A 24,116-nucleotide genomic window follows, 5' to 3' on the forward strand; every position below is an offset into this window, starting at 1 on the left:
AGGGCACACTCACACACATCAATCACTCACACATGCGAGCAATTTGGTAACTCCAATTAACCTCAGCATGTTTTTGAACTATAGGAGGAAACCTGGAGGAAACTCCACAATGACAAGGGGAGAACATGTAATCTCCACTTACAGAATCCTGATGGGGACTCAAACCCTAGTCCCAGTGGCGTAAGGCAACAGAGCTAACTGCTGCACCACTGCACCAAGCCCTTGTTATATAATATTACCATATAGTCAATATTTTTATTATAAACTGTATTATTATTTTTCTGCCTTACCTAAAAAAGTGACTAAAACACTTAGGAAATGGATCTTATTCATAACCTGAGGACTGCCTGTATAGTAAAGATATACATGTCTTATGTAAAATAGTTTTTTTGTTCATTTTAATTATACAAATCATGATGGTCGTACACTTTAACATTGACCGTGATTGGCCAGATTTGACTATGGGAATTCTTTCATTTGAGATGCCTGTTAAAGAGGCTCTCAGTGAGGTAAGTTACCTCCCTCTAGCTACTCCACGGTTTTGTTTTGCTGTCCTCGGGGGCCTGCAGCTTCTCCCACACAGCGCGCTGTACTGTTGACCTGTGTTCCTCTGCCTACATGCCTCTTCTCTTTACGCCTAACACTCTGCCACCATTTCCCAGAATCCCTCTGTGCATTGCCCAGATGGTCCATGGCCTAACCCACCTTATACGACAAGCACAGACACACCTAAAGCGATTAGTCCGAACAAAGCAGGATTTAAGAAGTTGTGAACTGGTGTGGCTCTTACGAGAAGCAAGCGACCTCAGAGATGAGCTGAGAAATCAATAAGTTGTTTTTTTTTTTTTTTCCTGCAACCGAAGATGGAAAATGTAACAATAATAAAGGAGTTAACAGTGGTTACTATGAGAGGCGCTGGGATGTAATCGATATGCTCAGATTGTGGTATCCAGCAGAAGAGCATGATGGAGATATGGTATTCAAGGAGTGCAGGCAGAATGCATACTCATCAATTCCCCAGCCTGTCGACTGGCTAGATTATGCCACAGGCCTTTAGGGGAAACGTACTCTGGAGCAATTTCTTAAGCTTGATAACAGTAAGAAGCAAAGAACTCTGTTTTACATTTATGCATTCTGTTACACCAACATCAGCTTCGCAAAAGCCTTTACAATCCGTGTTTGGTCGTCCCATATGGAGAACAATGAAGAAATCAGAGCAATATCTTACACCCTTGATGAACTCATTTTAGTCTTGCAGACTATATGCTCCCCGGTGCATAAAACTAGCAGCTTTTATGGGCTGCGTCACATACTGAACACCTTGTAGTATTTGTTGGATTAGCCACCTTTTAGGTGCTAACGTGTCTGTGAAGATCATCCATTAGCCTCTATTAAAGCTCCAGTGATGCAGCACAGAGCCCTGGTGTGATTAGGCCTGTCACATGTCCGCCGGAACAACAGATACCATTCAGTGTGTTTCCTAAAAAAAAATGTTCAGTGGTGCTATAAATATACCAGCGTAATGCAAAGACAATTATGTGCTCAAAATTATTGAATGACTTCAGTGAAAAGGGAGCAATAACCGGTGCAGCGCAGTCAGAAAACAAACCATTGAGAAGAAAGATATGAACATTTATCCAAGCAGCTTTTCAATTTTTAAACACACTCTGGTTTTTTTAAATGACTCTGAGATGGGAGAGGACTCAAAGGAGTCTCCCGTTAAATAGCTGGAGGTGAGTCATGCCGTTCTCACTGTTCTTGACGCTGGCGAGTGGTGTCTGATTTAAAAACGCACACTCAAGAACGTGCCAAAGGCAGCGCTAATGGAAATGCTTTAATACCCTCCAGCTTCTGATCATTCTCAGCTGTGTGGTTTTTGTCATAAAGTTCAGCTGTGGCAAGGTGTTCTTTTAAAATCTGTATCAGTGTCTAATCATAATATCATATATAATGATACTCGGGTTGCTTAGATTGAGCCCAGCTTCATTTGAATGGTCTCAATTATTCAATGTGTGTGCGTATGACCGACTCAGAAGAAATTTCATTTCTTACATTTCCTTACATTTTCCAAACCCTTTCCCCTGCCGCCATGTCAGAATTCTTTCTTTTTTTTTCTCTCTCTTTCTCACAGCATGGGGTCTAAATGTCTAAAAAACTTGTGTTAAAAAAAACCTGCTTTCAAAGAATAAAGGAAAGCCTAGAAACACTATCTCTGTTCCAGCCGATGGCCTGATTCTGTTCCATTTTCTGCAGGATCTCTTCAGTAAATCGGACCCCTTTTTGGAAATATATAGAATTAATGATGATAAAACAGAACAACTGGTCCACAGAACAGAGGTGAGGAGACGTTTGACTGCTTTGTGAAGAAAGGCTTCCTTAACCTCATAATATTTATGCATCATTTTGAGCAGATTGGATTTGAACCTGTAATATAACATTAGTAAGCTCTAATTTGATGCCTTCTTGCCACGGAGTGGGATACGGACCATCAGGGTTTGCCGTTTAGGTCTGTGTAGCCATTCGGCTGTGGAAGTTCGTGGTACTTTAGGGTGCAGAGTGCTTGCTTGAAACTAGGCTTTAGCTTATATATCTCTTGGTTTCGGCAGGTAATCAAGAACAATCTTAACCCTGTTTGGGAGACATTTAAAGTATCTCTGAGCTCTTTGTGCAGCTGCGATGAGGACAGGAGGCTGAAGGTGGGTACTTCTAAGTAATGTACTCATAAGTACTCATAAGTAATGGTCTTTAGCTATATTCATAGATGTTCCTGAGGGAAATTAGTGGGGGAAAAAACCTCGTTTCTCTTTCAATTTCCATGGAATCACTCTTCCACAGGATCTTCTTACCATTTGCCAATTCCTGTAGACACATATCAATCCTAATAACTAGGTTCCACCGTACATTTTTCATAAAAGGGAAGCTGATCTGTGTTTTCTGTTTGTTTGCTTTGTCAAGATTGTTACTAAATTCAAGAGAGGGATCAAGTAACAGCCAGACAGATACAGTGTCATATGTACTGCGAATGAATTGACAGAGGGCTTTTCTTGGGTATTGCAGTGCCTCGTCTGGGATTATGATTCCAGGGGAAGGCATGATTTTATTGGAGAATTCTACCCCACGTTCAGAGAAATGCAGACAGTAACTGAAGAAAACAAGGTCAGTATGGCCCAGGACAACATGCTTAATGTCTCAAAGTTATGCATGTTGTATGTTGTGAAAATCTCTCATTATAGCCCATAGACAATCCCTTTAATATTATCTGTTATTTGCTGGTAAAAGAGTGGTGGCACACTCATGTGACTCTTGTGTATGTCAAGGTTTCATGGGAATGTATAAATCCAAAGTACAAGTTAAAGAAGAAGAGCTACAAAAATTCTGGCGTGGTCATTCTCTCTGAGCTGAAGGTGGGTGTGCAGTGCCGTATGTGGTTTTGCTATAACACGCATGCAGTGACAGGCTTTGCTGTGTCATTCAGAATGGGTTCTGCCATTGGAGTTGTGCACATGTGACATGGAACGTGACTGTTCAGTGTGTGTGTGTATGTGTGTGTGTGTGTGTGTGTGTGTGTGTGTGAGTGACAGAGGGAGAAGAGACCGCTTCCTTTTCGCTGCTCCACTTGGAGAGGCTGTTGGAGACGTCACACTTCCTCTCGTCCCATTTGTTCCTAAATCTAAATGCATGTCAAAAATAGATACAGAGCACCCGTGTACTGCTCTGGTACAAACACTTCAGTGTTTTAATGGATGAATGTTTCTATAAAAACCACTGGGGCCTTTTCTCTTGCTTGTGATCATCATGCAGTCACTGCGTTTTATAATGCACTGTGTTTTTGCTGCAGCTTCTCAGAGTCTATTCCTTCTTGGATTACATCATGGGGGGATGCCAGATACATTTCACAGTGAGTCAAGTGCCTTGTCCAATATACTGTTTATTCCTCAGATTGTGGGGCAACGTAGACCTTAAAACTAGATTTTATCCTATTTTTTGTATTTACGAAAGCAGCGCCCATCCTTCCCTTGGTAGTCTTATCGAAGGTCCACACATGCATGCAGCATTTAAGATTTTCAGGAGGCGATATTCCATCCATCCATTTTCCAAACCGCTTATCCTACTGGGTCGCGGGGGGTCTGGAGCCTATCCCGGAAGCAATGGGCACGAGGCAGGGAACAACCCAGGATGGGGGGCCAGCCCATCGCAGGGCACACTCACACACCATTCACTCTCACATGCATTCCTACGGGCAATTTAGCAAGTCCAATTAGCCTCAGCATGTTTTTGGACTGTGGGGGGAAACCGGAGTACCCGGAAGAAACCCCACGACGACATGGGGAGAACATGCAAACTCCGCACACATGTGACCCAGGCGGAGACTCGAACCCAAGGCAACAGTGCTAACCACTGCACCACCAGGCCGCCCCCGGAAGCGATATTCAATTAGCATAATTTTTTTCATGTAAGATTTCACTAGTGTGGATGCTTTCAGTTTCTTAGCCGAGTCTGCAGCTAATCTGCTATAGTGTTGGCCAGAGACAGCAGCTATTGACGTTCTGTTAAAATACTCAGTCACTGCCCTTGGAGCTGGCCATACTTTTCCTGGCCAGGATGACGCAGATAAGCTCCAGCCATACGTTTTTGACTGACTTCAGCTCAGAAAATGTCATTGTCAGACTAAGGTCATCAGTCTCCAAGAAATAGCAGAGTCACCTTGATTTACACGACCAATGCACCAGCATGATTTCAGGCCCTGACCGTAGCAGAGGAGAGGACTTGGTGACTGGTTTTCTCAATGAAATGACATTGCTTTGTATAGTATAAAGACCATGTTGGTCTTCAGAAAGGATGCCACACTCTTGTGCTAAACTCACACTTTTCCAGGTGGCTATTGACTTCACTGCTTCAAACGGCGACCCTAAGAACAGCTGCTCTCTACACTACATCCACCCCTACCGGCCCAACGAGTACCTAAATGCCCTGGTGGCACTGTTGGAGATCTGCCAGGATTATGACAGGTATCAGCATCCATTACTCTTATGCCTTAGTTAATCACTTTTCTTTCTTGATTCTTGATAGGGTATGAAGTATTACGTTCACTGTGTGAATTATATGCTCATGGGTAGTTTTACTTACACAAACATGTTCTGAGGGCAGAATGAGAAATGATTGGTTCTGAGAAATAACCAATCAGATTGTAAATGAGGTGGGTCCAAGCAACTGGAGGAGGCAGGAACAAGATATCTGATTGCTTGGTCCCACCAAATCTATAATCTGATTGGTTATCTTATTGGACCGATTATTTTTCAATCTGCCCTCAGAACTTTTTTATGTAAGTAAAACTCAGATGGGCAAATTATACCAACCTCTTGGTTATCTGTTCACTTCAGTTTGCTTTCCTTGGGTAAAAAGAACATGCAAAATAGATAGTGACAAGGAGGTGGGTTGGGTTGATTCATTTGAAATCCAGTGGCTGTTTGACAAGAGCAGTATCAAAGTTGAAGTTAACATTTAACTGGAAGTATATTACTTCTCTTTGTAGTTGAGAAGTTCAAGTCTTCATAGCTATATATTTTTATCACATTGCAGACCTAAAGTCACTACTCATTAATGTATTCCAGGCAAACATTAGCAGAGCGAGTTCATATTGTCTGGTCAAACCAATTTGCTTGGTAATTGGATCCTTGTGACAATTAAAATATCTATCTTTTTTCCCCCAGTGTGAGCTAGTGATAGATATAGCAATGGCACAAGACTGGGACAGGGTGATTTCATGTTACCATGGCAATGATCACCAGCTCCTGTGTCTACAGATACTTGAGTTAATAAAACTTTGCTTCCCCATCTGGGCTGAATACTTTGTTAAAGATAAATCGGGTTAGGTGGGTGTATCAAGAGGGTCAAGAAGTCCTCTCCACCATCGATATTTTATTCATATGCAGCAGTATTTGTCTTTGTTATGAATCTTTCCAGTAGTAACATTTCAAAATCTTGTAATGCATGGCAGACAAGTGAGGCAGCTTTACAGGTCCCCAACTGATTAATTCTGTCTATTGTGTAATAGTCACAATAAAATACAATGAAATGATTTTTGGACATATTGTAATAAATATAAATGGATTCATTTGATGGCAAAGCCCATTTCCTAACACACATAATGCTTTGTAATCTTAATTACACTGTGATTAATAAGTTGGAATTTTTGAGGGAAAGTCTGATGGTCTGTTCAGTTGTCTAGATACAGATGATAAAATCGAATAAGAGTCATGGCTGGGTTGAGATTCAGCTTATGTCTGTCAGGATCTTTGAAGTAACATCAATATGCTCACCTTTATGGGCATACATGGATGCTTTTGATCTAGAGAAGTTAAGCGTATTTCCATTCTCTATCAATTTATGGAAATCCATTTATTATCTAGTGCAGAGGCAGCATTGTTGTACGATGGCCCTCATTACACGTTAGCGATTTAAAATTAGCATGATATTTGAACATGACAACAATGCATTATTAATGTTATTGGTTTCTCATTTTCACCCTAAGAGTCCTGAAAATACTTCAGCTTGCTCAATCATGATGTAATTTAACCTGATGGATGTGAGGAGGTGCGAGTTTCCTGCTGATTTAAATAGGAATTGTCTTCACCCAGGTATTGATGTTCTATGCTTTTATAGTCACATTGTACATAGCCAATGTGCATTATGTCACAGTAAATAATTTGCTTTGTTTTTGGGTCAGAAATTAAAAAGCGTTTCATAATGGGAATTAATTGCTTCTATAATGTTTATGAATCCTTTTGTTTTTATGCAGTGTCCTCAGATATCAGTAGAATTTCTGTTCATCTGCCTTATTTTCTGTACAATGACACTAAATTATGCGCAGATTCATGAAGCAGCATTATTTGCTGTATGTGGAAGAAAGAAAGAAAATTCACAAAAAAAGGGGTGCAACATTGCCCAAATGCAACGCTGTGCAACATTGCCCAAATGCAACGCTGTGCAACATTGCCCAAATGCAACGCTGTGCAACTTGCCTGCTGTGTATTTTGAATGTGTATCAAATTTTGATGGGGACGCCTTATAGTGCCAAGACGGTGTATGGACGCCGAGACCTATGGGCCCCTCGGGGTTCCTCTTAATGCCATCCATCCATCCATCCATCCATTTTCCAAACCACTTATCCTTCTGGGTCATGGGGAGTCCGGAGCCTATCCCGGAAGCTATGGGCATGAGGCAGGGAACAACCCAGGATGGGGGGCCAGCCCATCACAGGGCACACTCACACACACACTATTCACCCACTCCTACGGGCAATTTAATAACTCCAATTAGCCTCAGTCTTTGGACTGTGGGAGGGAAACCGGAGTACCCGGAGGAAACCCCACAACGACATGGGGAGAACATGCAAACATGCAGCCAAGGCGGAGACTCAAACACCGGTCCCAGCGGTGTTAGGCAACAGTGCTAACCACTGCACCACCATGCCGCCATCCTCTTAATGCCCCTATGATATTTTAACTTATTATTTGTTTATTTGTCATTGCAGAAAACATGTTAGCGCTCCCAGTGTGCGGAAGTTGATTTTGTTTAAGATGCCCGCCCACTCGCTCCCTGCTAGCTCCTTCTCATCACATCCAGGACCAGGCTGTCCACCTGGATTCATTAGAAGCGGCATTAGCGTTTATGGCGCCCCGGAAACACTCTAGCTGTGAAGTTGGTGAGGGAGGTAGATTACCTCTTTTATTGCTGCAGCAAATGAATATGAAAACTTCCCAGCATTAAAGACACAAATTCATGGTATGTGGGGTATTGGTGCAAAGAGAGTCTGGGAAATAAGAACGAGTGAACCATCCAATCATTTTCCATTGCTGTTTATTTAATATGGAATTGTGGTGAGCTTGGAGCAGAAGAAGTCGCCGGCAATACCCAGGATGGGACGCCGCTCTGTTTCAGGGAACAGAATTCACAATTCCAATGATTACATTAGAAGCAAATAGCAGAGGTGGGACTAACCCATTAGATGTCTTGGACCCACCTCCTCTATAATCTGATTGGTTACTTCTCTGAATCAATCATTTTTCATGCTACCTTAGAACATTTTTTATAAGAACAATTCCTGTGAGCCATCGGTATCTGGTGAAACTTAACATGCAGGGGTGGAGCTACCACCCCTGGATCATAGAGGCCTCTCCCATATACTAAATACATACACATATATACTAAAATAAATTCTTCCAAGTTCTTTACAGCTGGAATATATTACTTAGACTTTAAGTGTGACCTGCAATTTTATATATCTGTCAATTTTGGTATACATTCCTATTATGGTGGGTGTATGGTGTATTATTTTTCATTAAAAAAAATCTGTAAAATCTCTACAACAAACTTAAAATATAATACACTGCTAAAAAAATTGAAGGAACACTTTTTAATCAGAGTATAGCATCAAGTCTATTAAACTTCTGGGATATTGATCTGGTTGGTTAAGTAGTGGAGGGGGTTGTTAATCAGTTTCAGCTGCTTTAGTGTTAATGAAATTATCAACAGGTGAACTAGAGGGGCAACAATGAGACGACCCCCAAAACAGGAATGGTTTAACAGGTATTTAAAACTGGCATTTTTCCCTCCTCATCTTTTTTGACGGTTTTTTCACTAGTTTTGCATTTGGCGACGGTCAGTGTCACTACTGGTAGCATGAGGCGATGCCTGGACCCTACAGAGGTTGCACAGGTAGTCCAACTCCTCCAGGATGGTGCATCAATATGTGCCTTTGCCAGAAGGTTTGCTGTGTCTCCCAGCACAGTCTCAAGGGCATGGAGGAGATTCCAGGAGACAGGCAGTTACTCAAGGAGAGCTGGACAGGGCTGTAGAAGGTCCTTAACCCATCAGCAGGACAGGTATCTGCTCCTTTGTGCAAGGAGGAATAGGATGAACACTGCTGGAGCCCTACAAATGACCTCCATCAGGCCACTGGTGTGAATGTTTCTGATTGCTTGGTCAGAGACAGACTTCATGAGGGTGGCTTGAGGGCCCAACGTCCTCTAGTAGGCCTTGTGCTCACTGCCCAGCACCATGGAGCTCGATTGGCCTTTGCCATAGAATACCAGAATTTTCAGGTCTGCCACTGGCACCCTGTGCTTTTCAAAGATGAGAGCAGGTTCACCCTGAGCACATGTGAAAGACTTGAAAGGGTCTGGAGAAGCCATGGAGAACATTATGCTGCCTGCAGCATAGTTCAGCATGACCGGTTTGGTGGTGGGTCAGTGATGGTCTGGGGAAGCATATCCATGGAGGGACACACAGACCTCTACAGGCTAGACAACGGCACCTTGACTGCCATTAGGTTTCAGGATGAAATCCTTGGACCCACTGTCAGACCCTATGCTGGTGCAGTGGGTCCTGGGTTCCTCCTGGTGCACGACAATATCCGGCCTCATGTGGCAAGAGCATGTAGTTAAATTAAATAACTTTATATAGTCAAACCAAGTTAAATAATATTTATAAGAATTTACCTATTATTATATTACATTGAATTATTTAAATATTGTAGCTTGTGTGATGACTAATTGCCATGATTTCTTTCCACTTGGAAACAAGTCTATTATCAGATTAAACACTGGTTAAACCAAATCCTCCAAGGTAAAAATTCAATATAATTCAATCTAATTGTAATTGGACTGAATGTAGATTAAAAATGTAAATCACTGCCTACACCTCTGTGCTTAAATTATTCTCACAACAAAGTGGTACTTAACCAAGAACCTGAAACAATTACATTGCTGTAGTTTGAAATACTGGGAGACAAAATTATCAACACAGTGATTAACATTTTACGCTGTTTTTTTCAGTAACAAAAAATTCTCTGCTTTGGGCTTTGGTGCAAGGATTCCCCCAAGTTATGAGGTAAGCGATGGTTATGTTTGCCTGAATTGTGCCAGGTTTGCATTGCTGCTCAGTATATTACTTGGTCTTCTGCACTCACAGGAAGCTAGACAAATGTTAACTAATTACATTATTCCTTGGCCTTTAAAGTTTTATAGAAAAATAATACACAAGAAACATCTCTGAGGAATCCGTAAGAAGAAAAACCTTTCATTTCACACACACAAAAAAACCATTTAATCACGTAGATATAAAACCTAATTTTTCTGTCGCATGCGCTGCGGCGAGCTGCGAGATCAGATAAGACGGCTGTATGAAAGGCGAGCCTGCTTGCACGTCCCAGCCTGTCAAGCTGTCAGATTTCACATTTTGTCTCACACGGAGACTTTCTCTGCCTCTGTCTGCTGGAGGCATTACAACCTTTCTGGAAGATGTGCTTTTAATGAAGTTAAAATAATTGGCAGCCATTGTGGCCACCCCTTTGTGCTGATAGAGAGTTGTCATAGGATTTTCTTTGCGAGCGGTGTGGGTGGATGAAACCCCCAGAGGAGAGAACACACTGCCATTTTAAGGACCCCCCCCCCCCCCCCAAACAAAATGTGTAAAATATGATACGAAGGGAACTAAATCCTCTCCTCTAGGTAATGAACCAAATACATGGTGTTATATATTTCTAGGGATGTGTAATGAAGATATACACATATCAGTATGTGATTAAAATGCACATTGGTAATGTATGTGATCTTACATATTATTTAATACTTGTGGTCGTAGAGAAATATGCATATTTCATTGGCACTGAATTGTTATTTATAAAAAGGGTAAGAGCTGAATAGTGAATATTGATTCTGTGTCTGGTTATACTCAGGTCTCTCATGACTTCGCCATTAATTTTGACCCAGACAACGATGAATGTGGAGGTAAAAGTAGCTCATTTTCACTGAAGGCTTCCCGTCTGTCCCATTTTTTAATGTGCACGTCCCAGGGATCTCTTGCCCCAATTCCAGTAAGAGGGCTATTAGAAGAGGGTCAGGCTAGTATGTACCTACTGCCGGTCAGCATGCACCCCCCCCTACAAAAAACCTCCCACCAAAGTGGTGTCTCTCTTGGTTTCTATAAGGAATCCAGGGCATTGTGGAAGCGTACCAGAACTGCGTTCCCAAAATCCAGCTGTACGGCCCCACCAACGTGGCCCCTATCATAAACAAACTCGCCAAAGTGGCGGCACAGGAGAAAGCGACCAAAGATGCCTCGGTACGTACCCCTCTTACCACAGAGAGGCTGCAGGGGGGGCCTAAATATACTGACTGGAGTGTCTACATGAAGAGCTTCACTAACAAGACCTAATGGAGTAGAAATGCAGTCTGAATTGGGTTAATTTATTCCAAAATTTTGAGATACACATAAACATCAGTTATGATACTAGAAGTTCAACTTATAGTGCTACTTCAAGAGTAGGGATCCTGATCCATGGGGGGACACTGTGGGTGAGGGTTTTTCGGATGACCTCTCAATCAGCCAATAACAGTGGGTCCCCAGGACTGGAGTTGAGAACCACTGCTTTATTACTGGCGGATTGAGAGGTCATCCCAAAAACCCACACCCACACTGGCTCGCCATGGATCAGGTTCCCCACCCCTGTGCTGTGTATTAGTAGGTACACTCCACAAACTGTCATATACAGTAAATGGTAGGACTCATGTTCATAAAAAACATGTTTATGAGTTTCAGTGACATAGGGACACAGTGTTCAGGTGACAAGCAGGTGATTACTCTCTATGGGGAGGAAGCATGAGGTGGGACTATGCAGACTGACAGGCACTGATTCTCTTTTAACAAGCTGACCTGCACTTATGTGGTTCACTTTGAGCTTTAAATCAGTTTCCATCTGTTTTGAGGTTATTTTATGCTAAATATCGTGCCGGTTAGGATTCTCTTTTTCCTACAGAGTGCTGTTAAAAACTACAAGTATTTTGTGTTTAATGTCAGTTTATTAAGTACTAATCTTTCAAGAAAGGAAAAATTCAGTCAAGCAATAATCTTTATGAACACTGTTCACACTTGCTGGAGCCATACTGACATCAACTGCACGATGATGTTTGTGTTCCATTTCCTTCTTCAATAACATGATACTTGGGCAATAAATCTCTGGAAGCACATGGTTGGAGAGAAGAGGGATGGCACAGCTGGAGTGGAATGGCAGTGCGAGGGCGTTGGTGATGGAGGGAATCTTAGAAACATCCCTCAAACCAAACTAAAGCTAACGTACTATACTAGCTAAAAACCCAGATCGGAATAAAAATCGCCTGTTTGTCACCAAGTACCTTAACATACAAAGACTATACTTTGGGATGTTTTGTTTTGAGTCTGGTCCCTCCCAAGGTTTCTTCCTTCTAGGGAGTTTTTCCTTGCCACTGTCGCCTTTGGCTTACTCACTGGGGGCTTTGGGTGCGGATGCTGTAAAGCGCTTTGAGACGATGTAATGTTGTGATAATGCGCTATACAAAAATAAATTTGTAATTTGTTGTTGTATTTGGTAACTTCTGTTGTCGGTTAAGCCTTTCATTGTTCTACCCAAAAACTAATGAGAGCAATTAAGGGCACTGTTGCCTGATAATCATGCTTGTACTCACTGCACTACCTATCATCCTGGCGATAAATAGATAACTGCAGGTTTCTGAAGTTGTTTTTGGTTACTTCCTGTGTTGAATGTCATCTTGGTGTCACTGTATAAATATGTTTTCTGCATTTAAATTTTATTCAAGCTTTGATTGGTGGCTCTGAGGCTAGAGATCTGTCCCAGCATTTGGAAGGTTGCTGGTTCAAATCCCATGGATGCCAGGAGTGATCCTGCTCTATTGGGCCCTTGAGCAAGGTCTTAATCTACAATTACTTTGTCCTGAGTTTGATGTTAATCTACATCCAGTTGGAGGACCTCCTTGCAGGAAAAATTTGGGAGTTGGTGGCAGGATTGGCACTTCAGCCACTGGAAACAGTCACACTGCACCATTCAAACTATTATGGCGCCTTTAGTATCACCCACTGCAGGGCTTCACTCAGGTTCTTACCCTTGAGGTGGTTTGTTGTGTGGTGGGTGTAGCCACACACTGTGATCAGTGTGTGCTCCTCACCTCCTCCTTTGATATTCAATTCTGAAATTTAATTCCAGTAAAAACTAAATAAATAGCCAGCACAGTTGTGAACATTGATGTTTAAATGGAAAAATCTAGACAGCATTGGTCACTGGCTTTGTGGTCTGTTGTGGAGAATTTATTTCTTGGACTCATATTTTTTGTGTGGGTGGATGAATATCAATTGATTACCCTGCATGCTGGTAGTATGCCACTAAATTATTATTAAATGATTATTAAATGATCATATTGTATAACCTGAGTTTAAATTTCTAGTCTAAAGTGATGTTTTCCTACCCAGCGATACCACATCCTCCTGATCCTCACCGACGGTGTGGTGACAGACATGGCGGACACGCGTGAGGCCATCGTACGTGCCTCCTACCAGCCCCTGTCCATCATCATCGTTGGGGTGGGAAACGCCGACTTCACAGACATGCAGATCTTGGACGGAGATGACGGGATCCTGCGTTCACTCAAAGGGGAGCCTGTGCTGAGGGACATCGTGCAGTTTGTGCCCTTCAGAGACTTCAAATCGGTCAGTCCATCTCACTCACTGTACCGTAGATGTACCTTGAAATCGGTCAGTCCATCTCACTCACTGTACCGTAGATGTACCTTGAAATCGGTCAGTCCATCTCACTCACTGTACCGTAGATGTACCTTGAAATCGGTCAGTCCATCTCACTCACTGTACCGTAGATGTGCCTTCAAATCGGTCAGTCCATCTCACTTACTGTACTATAGATGTACCTTCAAATCGGTCAGTCCATCTCACTCACTGTATCGCAGATGTACCTTCAAATCGGTCAGTCCATCTCACTCACTGTACCGTAGATGTGCCTTCAAATCGGTCAGTCCATCTCACTTACTGTACCGTAGATGTACCTTGAAATCGGTCAGTCCATCTCACTCACTGTACCGTAGATGTACCTTGAAATCGGTCAGTCCATCTCACTCACTGTACCGTAGATGTACCTTGAAATCGGTCAGTCCATCTCACTCACTGTACCGTAGATGTACCTTCAAATCGGTCAGTCCATCTCACTCACTGTACCGTAGATGTGCCTTCAAATCGGTCAGTCCATCTCACTTACTGTACTATAGATGTACCTTCAAATCGGTCAGTCCATCTCACTCACTGTATCGCAGATGTGCCTTCAAATCGGTCAGTCCATCTCACTTACTGTACTATAGATGTACCTTCAAATCGGTCAGTCCATCTCACTCACTGTACCGTAGATGTGCCTTCAAATCGGTCAGTCCATCTCACTTACTGTACTATAGATGTACCTTCAAATCGGTCAGTCCATCTCACTCACTGTATCGCAGATGTGCCTTCAAATCGGTCAGTCCATCTCACTTACTGTACTATAGATGTACCTTCAAATCGGTCAGTCCATCTCACTCACTGTATCGCAGATGTGCCTTCAAATCGGTCAGTCCATCTCACTCACTGTACCGTAGATGTACCTTGAAATCGGTCAGTCCATCTCACTCACTGTACCGTAGATGTACCTTCAAATCGGTCAGTCCATCTCACTCACTGTATCGCAGATGTGCCTTCAAATCGGTCAGTCCATCTCACTCACTGTACCGTAGATGTACCTTCAAATCGGTCTGTCCATCTCACTCACTGTATCGCAGATGTACCATCAAATCAGTCAGTATATCTCACTCACTGTACCGTAGATGTGCCTTCAAATCGGTCAGTCCATCTCACTTACTGTACTATAGATGTACCTTGAAATCGGTCAGTCCATCTCACTCACTGTATCGCAGATGTGCGTTCAAATCGGTCAGTCCATCTCACTCACTGTACCGTAGATGTACCTTGAAATCGGTCAGTCCATCTCACTCACTGTACCGTAGATGTACCTTCAAATCGGTCAGTCCATATCACTCACTGTATCGCAGATGTGCCTTCAAATCGGTCAGTCCATCTCACTTACTGTACTATAGATGTACCTTGAAATCAGTCAGTCCATCTCACTCACTGTACCGTAGATGTACCTTCAAATCGGTCTGTCCATCTCACTCACTGTACCGCAGATGTACCTTCAAATCGGTCAGTCCATCTCACTCACTGTACCGTAGATGTACCTTCAAATCGGTCAGTCCATCTCACTCACTGTACCATAGATGTACCTTCAAATCGGTCAGTCCATCTCACTGTGCTGTTACGTGTAGTTAATTTACATTAAGCTGCATTTTTGGTAGAAAGTAGACATAGAATTTTAAGCAAATTTTGCAGGTTCAAAGGATATTCTGTGCTTTGGAATTGGGATGTTTTCCATTGCTGAATTAGCAAATGTAGTCCCAGAAGTCCCTCAGCAAACAATGTTACCTTACGGTAAAGTCATGACAAGGCAGGAGAGCAGCATGTGTTGGTGGCAAAACCAACAAGAGAAGCAGTAACGTAGATAAGCAGGATGTCCAGTGTTATATAACAGCTCAGATTTCATACCAGGAAGCTGGTTTCATTTTGAACACTGCCCAATGGAGAAATCCGTCCAGTGCCTTTGAAGAAACAAACAATTTTTTATGGACCTAATATCACTGTCATCTGGACATGCTTTCGTTAATATTTAACAGTTTTTCCCAGGAGAAAACCCTTGTGTCTCTTTATCACAGTGTTCTATGTGTGATATTGCCATGCTTTGATCAGAACTGTCATCCCTGAGGGAATGGATGGGCGCCCGGCAGTCACTCCCCCCTGTGCTTGTGCTGCAGCTGTACCCTTTGTGTTTCAGGCCTCTCCTGCTGCCCTGGCCAAATGTGTTCTTGCTGAGGTGCCCAAGCAGGTGGTGGAGTACTACAGTTATGTGGGATATGGGCCCAAGACGCCAGTGCTGGATTCACCCACCTCTGTGCCCAACACCCCTGACTAATGAAGAATCCTGTCAGCAAACAGACCCAGGTTGTTCGGATAGGTGAGTGTTCAGGAGACGTGCTATTTACCCCCATCCAGATATAAAAATATTAGATATTATGATGATTCATTTGTATTTTTATTTTGGCACTGGGTGTTTTGGTCTGTCTGGCCCTGAGCCTGTGTTGTCCTGGTTTTTGCAGACTGCTTCTATAATTTCTCTTGTTCAAATGGCTGTTTTTTAATCATCTGCAAACATTTTTTTTATCTTTTTTTTATTTTATTTCCTCATTTACTCTCTTGCCCTGCTTGAGAAATCTAGGGGCAATGGTTAATTATGTCATTGCTTATACATTACAGTATATTGATATGTATTCATAGTCTAGAAATTTGGAATTTATTCATTGATGGAACCCAGGAAAAATGATTCTCTTTAACAGCAAATAAAATGGTCTGGGTCAATGAGTTGAATATTAATCTCTATTCAATCAAAAGGAAAAATATTCTTATTTTATGTGTACTTGAGTTTTGCATTTCACAATTTCTACTAATTGTTCCACTTTTATAATTCTTTTACACGCTGCAACTTCCTATGATTCTAGAGATTGCCTACTAAAGCCATAATCAAGTGTATCCAGTATGTTTGACCCCAAGAAAAGAGAATTATAAGGTGTTCAAATGCCCTCCTGACATTATAGTATTTCATTAGCAGATGTTACACCTTAGAGTCCATTGTTTCCAACGATTTCCATGCAACCCTGTATGTCGACAGCATCATATGAACTAAACAGCCTCAGCTGTTTTAGAGCCGTAACGTAGTGGCTTCCTGCAAACACTCGTATTCGCTAAGTGATGCTGTCTTGAAAGTAGTCCAGAATAGTTATACATTGTGCTTTTTCATATGTGCTAGAAAAATGTTTTTTGTATTTCATGAAGATGTTTTTTTCGTTCTCAAAAATCGAATAGTAAGCAGCCATAATTGAGGAAAAATGTCATGAAGATGGGCTGTTGCTTGATGCTTTAAATATAGAGGGGTCCAGGTCATCGCCCATTGTCCACGTCTTTGTTCACACTGTTAATTCATGGCCCCATAAAGATCCAAGCTGGATAAAAGACCTTTTGGGTAAAAAAAAAACAAGCCTCTTGTGATCCTGTTAACTGACATTATTAAATATGTCCAGAATTTAGGCAAGACTGAAATAACACACAAATCAATATGACACCCACCAGTAGCTCTTGTAGAACAAGAGTGTGTACGCATATTGTGTTTAAGTTATCACCACTACTCACTGAGACACTTCAGAGTAAGAACATGCATGTTAAATACAAGGTGTGACTTGTAAAATATTGGCATGAAAAGGAATAAATGGAATGTACCAATAAAATCTACCAGCAAACTGAGATATGAGGGAACTGGTCACATTTATTTCTCACTGGTGGTTTGGATTCCTTTCACCCTGGTGGTGTGACCTCCACTCTCTTTCAGTTAGACAAGAAAAAAGGGAGCTAGCTGTATAAAGAAGTCACCGTGACACTGGTAAACACCCCTGTCCTTAACTGTATTTTGGTACAGTCCTAGAAATATGTCTGCATGCTTACCTCAGCGCACTAAAAATATTTCATTCATTGGATTAAAATGTTTACGCCTGCAATCTTCTTTCCAGTTGCACAAATTGCATATTTTCCTGTCAACTCCTTAACAGCCTATAAGTAAATGTTTAACAGCATCTGCATGTGTGACAGTGTTGCAATGTGGTATGTGATTGTGACGCATTTTCCTCTGAACTTCTTTTTGAAAGAAAAAATATAAATAAAGATGAATATTTACTGCCATTTTACCTTTATTTTTCATGCTTTGCCTTGATTTTTTTCTTTTTTGAACCTATAAATTCTGCCCCCCCCCCCCCCTCCGACTTAATACCACCTTAAGCCCCCTCTTGCCCAATTTTACATTAATTCTGCTGAGGCTGGGCCTCAAAGTGGTGATCTTCTGATCACAGGCACAGCGTCTGACCTACAAAACAACAACAACAACATTAATTCCTCTATACCCACTTGTCCTGGCTGGAAATTTAGTGGATGGTATATAGGCAATGAAAAAAAAAACAAAAAAAAACAAATATCACTGGATTTCACCTGTTGCGAAGACAGGATGCTACCTGCTATGTTATGGAATGGAATGAGCGTGGGGGTCAGGAAGAGACATCAAAGGAAGATTCCCAGCAGTGCTTCTCATCACACTGTGGTGAAAAACGTGCTCCGGATAGCGGCCCCCGTTGTCGGATGGGCAGAATAGCCCATAATGCATAATTTTGTCACTCATGATATCGCCCACTGTACGCACTTGTAGTTATAATGGGCACATGTTGGGGCAGCATGGGGGTTTGTTGAGTGGCCCTGTTGCCTCAAATCTCCCACATTAGGTTTTGAATCCTGCCCCCTTTCTATGGATGTTGAGCTTTCATGTTCGCTCAGTGTCATATGAAAGGAGACCGGCTACTCTGAGACCAGACCTGTCCTGCAGCTGCTCCGTAACGAGTGGAGGAGAGCAGCTGTCTGGGTACCACTTGTTTAAAATTCAGTAACCTATGTAGCTGCTTAAAGTGCCTTTTCTATCACGTGAGTATCGGTCACTATCAGCAGACTAAAGAATAATCCGAAATTCCCATCCTCCAAATTGACGTGGGACATTTTTCTGTTACATCTTACTATTCTTGGCAGTTATTTTTTCCCTTTTTTGGCTCTGGGAACTCAAAACAACAATTAACAGCAATGAGCTGGCCCACCATTGGCAGCTCTGTGGTCCGTGCGGTGGGCTTTCGCTGAGGTGACGCGGCGGAAAGCCGAGGTGTTTTCTCTTTATGGCGCTGTGGTGGTGTCCCACCCCCCACGCCGAGCCTAAAGACAGCTAAACCTCCCGAGCACGTCCATAAAAGGCATCACACAGCAGGGACTTGATTATCTCTGTTGTTTTGGGACTATGCTGAAGCAGGCTGGGCAGGTCTCTGAGTGGTACTGAAGCTCGGGCCATGCAGCCACTCTTATTACTGCGACTCGGCCTCTGTGCCCCATTTAAGGCTGCGTACTTGTATTTCTCTCTCCACCAATTTAATAGAACAAACCGACTGGTCATGCAGTACCTGCAATTGTGATTAGAGGGATGCTCGATGTTCCAGTGCAAACACTGAATCGAATTGCATCCACTGGATTTTGAATAAGAGTCTTACAGATGCACAGTCCACATTTTACACATATTTCTACTCCCTTATACTGACAGTGCAGTTTCTATGAACCTTTATAATAGCTTTGCGTTGCAGGTACTTTGTAGATGATGTCATTCGTCATCCAGTGCCCTTGTTCCTGCTTCGTAGGCAGAATCACATAAAAATAGCGATTTATGGTGTTTTTCTTTTCTTAATGTTAACAGTAACCATTTAATGCTGCACTGCAGGTAGTGCTATCGAGGGGAAGAGTTTCAAATCTCACCCACTAGCTTGTATGTGAGTGCCGGTCTCTTCCAGGTTCTCTGGTTTCCTCTCTCAGTCCAAAGATATGTAATTAGCCAAATTGTGGTATTTAAATTGTTCATTGTCTGTGTGAATGTGTGTGTACCGTGTGATGGACTGGCATCCCATGCAGATAGACCACAGGCTCCAAGTGACTTTGTACTGGATAAGTGGTTGATGGGTGTTTTTTTATGATTTTACGTGAACATACAGTTCAAACTTCATCCTTTCATTACAACATCTCGTTATGGGCATTAACGACTTTCTTCAGTTGGCAGTCACAGCTCAGTACATGTACTGGCTCAGTGCGGTGACACTCATTGACTTTGTTATCTTTAACCTGGTAAGAGCTTCACCATCATTTGTCAAACCACTGTTAGTAATGGCTGTCACCATGGCAACGGTGCTTGTAAAGACATGATTGGCTACGAGGAATTCAAAGCCTAAATGGATACAGTAGTTGAAATGTCATAACGTTTTGGTGAAGGCCAGTGGCTAGGAGGGCTGGACCCATCTGACGCACTGCAAGATGACTTTGTTATGCTTGGCTGATAGTTGCTATTATTTTGTAAAACAATTTAATTTAGTCTATGTGATGAAATTCTTTATCTGTCCACATAGATACTAAATTGCTGAAACAAATGTGGGGGGCTAACAATTACTGGAGAGAAGCCTAACAGGAGAGTTAGGAGAGATGGGGATGGTGCGTGTGAGGTGTTGTGATTAAGTAATTAAGCGTCTGTGCCTGGGGATGTTCTCTGTCATCACTGCAGCTCATGCCTGGAGCACCTTCCCGCTGCCCACTCCATCTTTCATGCACAAACCACACAATGTCATGCTGACATGGAGAGAGGACTGCATTCGCTAGAGATGAGAGATGGACGGCAGGTTTTCCTGGTGCTTCAGTGGGAGTGGCCAGAGTCCGCAGCTTTGTGGCTCAGCCTCCCAGTACATGCAGTATTGCATCATGGTCTTTTGTGTGTCAGAGATTATTGAGACAGATTCATGATTACGGCCCACATCATTCATCTCTAAGCAATCTTCTTTCAGATTGCTGCCCTTCGTAGCGAAAATCTGTTAACCTCACATTAATCTGGGGAACCATTTAGAATAAGAATCATTTGAATTCATTTGTATTCTCCATCAAAGCTAAGTCAGCTTTTCCATAGGGGTTTATGTGGATTAGCTTTTGGACAAATGCACAATGGTCAAATCAGGATGTTAGAACATTCAGTTTGTGAATTCTCATTCCAAATGGTATAGTATGTGTGTCTCTCTCCTGCAGTACCAGTCAAAAATCTGGACACACCTAATTTTAATGTATTTGTCTCTAATTTAGCTATATCATTCACCTTATACTGTAGTAAAAGGCCTCGAGGGAATGAAGTAAAATGTATCAAATATTGCAACGACCCAGTGAAGTGTTCAGCATATCAACATTTTTTTCTTATTGTAGACTTTTCAAAATGTCACAGACACTTGACATTCTTTCAACCATCTTCCAGATTATAGCTACCTGGTTTGCTTCTCCAACAGACCTGAAGGAGTTTCCACAAGTTACCTTGCTCTTATTTTTCAAGCCAGCTCATCCCAAACCAGTTCTCTAGGGTTTAGGTTGGGCATTGTTGGTGGGGGCAGGTCATCTGTCACAACACTTAATCTCTGTAGTTAACAAGATGATTCTTGCATAAACTTGATGTGTACTCTGACGGCAAGTGCTGCTTTAGTGCTTGAGTACAGCCCCAAATTAAACTGGATGTCCCAAGATTATGCAAATGGTGCCAAATAGCCACTGGAAGACAGCCTTTCAGCGTGCCACGTAATGCTGCCGTTGATTATAACAACGTGTAATTACCCTGTTTTGTATTTATCTCAAAGGCAGGGAGTGATCTCTATTTTTTGACTTGATGCTTATGACTGTACTTTACTTAAATGGCAGAATATATTTCCCCAATAATAGCTTTGCATAATCACTGCACTTTTACTGAACCCTGTCCTATCCGTTCTGCTACAGGAAATTACAGTAGTCAGAAGCATTGTGTTGCTGCGGGAGATGGTTGGGTAATAATGTTTCGTGTAACAGTGCTCAGGCTCCTTGACCAGCCTCTGGTGGAGGGACGGCTCCTGAAATCCTCGTCCTCCTCAGCTCACTCTGCCTTTATCCTTCTTTTGGTCGTAAACCTTTTGGTGGGTTATAGTCTGACGGGTCTGTGTCCGAAAAGTCACTGAAGAGTGCAGTCTTACACTAAGTCAAATGAGGGGATGGTTGGGTTTTGGACCAAATGCTATTATTCCAGAGCAGAAGGTGTAACAGTGCTTGAAGGCCTATGTTGGAAGAGTGGTAGAGAGAGGAATTAATTCCCAGCTCACCGTTTATAACACGGCCATGACTCGCAGTCGTTACGGCGCGTAGCCGACTGGCCAGCTGCCTTACTGAAGCCCAAGCTGGACGCGATATGAGTTTGCTGAGACCTATTTCTTTGCAAGCGGCCAGATTTCATGGGCTTCTCCTGAAAATCCCTCCCCGCCGAGGTTTCGTACAGCTCGGCTACAAGACGACAGGCATAGTCCTTTATCACGTCCACCCTAGAATGTATCCACCACCCGCGGCTCCCATCACCTTCCCGCTGTGCTGCATCCTGGTGACTCATTACAATCTCAGCACTTACAATACCAGCACATCACAATAGCAGCTCTTAGGAGGATTCGGCCCTTTTTTATCTAATGGGGAGGAAAGTTTTTTTTAACATCTCGATGCACAGGCCTGTCATAGAGGATCAGAGAGAAATCTGATAATGGCATGTTATTAAGTTCATATGGAAGATACAGTCCTTCACTGCTGCATGGACTAACCTTAGTAACTAATTGGCTAAAGTGAAACATCTAGCTGTGTACATTGGCTAAACGTGCTAAATTCTGAATAGCTTTCGGCAAACAGCTCCTGAGTTGGTTTAATGGCTACAATGAAGATAAATATTTGATGAACTGCATTTTGTAGAAATCAGTACAAGGCCAAAGCTGCTGTTTGTGTAACTGTGAATTGTGCCAGTGTTTTCTCAGGCATTGTCAGAACCAAAATGCAAGTTAAAATGCCACAATGTAGTAATAACCTGTTTTTTTGGATGGAGTTTTTGAAAGCACCTTTCACCATTAAACCCCATTAAGCTATCAGTTGCATCCTGAATTGCCTGTCTATGAAATGCTGTATTTGTGATATAAATACACTATAGTGGCTCCCCAGCAGCAAGCTTGGGTTATGTTTAATAGGTGTAATAGAAGGTGCTCGCCATTACCACAAGCACCACTTTGATGGTAACATAACTATAGCCGTATTTTAACAATTATTCCTGATCCTGTTTCTGATAATTGCCCATGTCCATATTTAAGTTGGTTTACGGCTCAGCAGATTTGGCCGTCATGTGTGTAATCAGAAGGTCATCGGTTTAAATGGCGCCATTGACAAAGTGATTTTATTGTTGGGCCCCTGAGCAAGGCCCCTGCTCTAGGGACTGGCTGACTCTGCTTTCTGAACAGTATGTGACTTTGGATTAAAGCGTCTGTTAAATAAAGGCAAACTAATGATTCCTGTTTCTCAAACAAAGGACCAGTTTGGGTCACACTGTGCTGGGGTCCCCAAGGACCAGTTTGGGATACACTGTGTTTGGGTCCCCAAGGACCAGTTTGGGTCACACTGTGCTGGGGTCCCCAAGGACCAGTTTGGGACACACTGTGTTGGGGTCCCCAAGGACCAGTTTGGGACACATTGTGCTGGGGTCCCCAAGGACCAGTTTGGGTTACACTGTGCTGGGGTCCCCAAGGACCAGTTTGGCTCACACTGCGCTGGGGTCCCCAAGGACCAGTTTGGGACACACTGCGATGGGGTCCCCAAGGACCAGTTTGGGTCACACTGTGCTGGGGTCCCCAAGGACCAGTTTGGGATACACTGTGTTTGGGTCCCCAAGGACCAGTTTGGGACACACTGTGCTGGGGTCCCCAAGGAACAGTTTGGGATACACTGCACTGGGGTCCCCAAGGACCAGTTTGGGACACACTGTGTTGGGGTCCCCAAGGACCAGTTTGGGTCACACTGTGCTGGAGTCCCCAAGGACCAGTTTGGCTCACACTGCGCTGGGGTCCCCAAGGACCAGTTTGGGACACACTGCGCTGGGATCCCCAAGGACCAGTTCGGGAAACATTGTGCTGGGGTCCCCAAGGACCAGTTTTGGACACATTGTGCTAAGCACCTTACAGGCCCTGTGTGTGATGGTTCTGGAGTGCTAGGCATAATGAGTCCTGGGTGGGTCCTGTGCCGAAACCTCTTTGCCATTTCTTATGCTGTCTGCACTTTGTTCAGTACTGGTGCAGAAACCCTCACTGCCTCTGCACTTCCTGCTTATCTCTCAGTCAGTGTAGCAACCATGAAGAAGGCATTTAAATGGTAGAGCCATTACAGGCAAACAGTTCTGGCTAAGATGGATGTCTTAATAGCACATTATACAGATAAGCTCCCGAAAAGGTTATTTTATTTTACATTTGTAATGGTCAACATTTTTGCATTTAATCTGGAAAAAATGAACTGGCAAGGCAATTAGCACTATCTACAGAAAAGAATTACCCAAGCTTGGAAAATGATCTTTCATCTTCAGGGGCTGCTTATCGGCACAGATACACACGGTTCCGTGTGAGAAAATTAGCCATTATTGTTGTTTTATTTCTTCTCATAAATAATGTGACTGC

At 42.8% G+C, this 24,116-nt stretch overlaps 1 protein-coding gene across 3 annotated transcripts in view; it reads left to right on the plus strand.

Annotated features, from left to right (window-relative positions):
* LOC125706743 (copine-7-like) overlaps positions 1 to 17,276 on the plus strand; it is a 32,783-nt gene extending 15,507 nt beyond the window's left edge. For 2 of the 3 annotated variants that reach the window (XM_048973558.1, XM_048973560.1), the window contains 11 exons: positions 2,254 to 2,337; positions 2,607 to 2,696; positions 3,058 to 3,156; positions 3,318 to 3,404; positions 3,839 to 3,898; positions 4,876 to 5,009; positions 9,837 to 9,891; positions 10,739 to 10,790; positions 10,991 to 11,124; positions 13,303 to 13,539; positions 15,755 to 17,276. In XM_048973558.1, coding sequence (XP_048829515.1) covers positions 2,254 to 2,337; positions 2,607 to 2,696; positions 3,058 to 3,156; positions 3,318 to 3,404; positions 3,839 to 3,898; positions 4,876 to 5,009; positions 9,837 to 9,891; positions 10,739 to 10,790; positions 10,991 to 11,124; positions 13,303 to 13,539; positions 15,755 to 15,892 — 1,170 coding nt within the window. In that variant the 3' untranslated portion in view covers positions 15,893 to 17,276. The remainder of the gene's footprint in view (positions 1 to 2,253; positions 2,338 to 2,606; positions 2,697 to 3,057; positions 3,157 to 3,317; positions 3,405 to 3,838; positions 3,899 to 4,875; positions 5,010 to 9,836; positions 9,892 to 10,738; positions 10,791 to 10,990; positions 11,125 to 13,302; positions 13,540 to 15,754) is intronic. The other variant, XM_048973559.1, reaches the window with a different exon arrangement.
* The last annotated feature ends 6,840 nt before the right edge of the window (positions 17,277 to 24,116 follow it).

This window comes from Brienomyrus brachyistius, chromosome 13 (assembly GCF_023856365.1).
Source record: "Brienomyrus brachyistius isolate T26 chromosome 13, BBRACH_0.4, whole genome shotgun sequence".
Lineage (NCBI taxonomy): Eukaryota > Metazoa > Chordata > Actinopteri > Osteoglossiformes > Mormyridae > Brienomyrus > Brienomyrus brachyistius.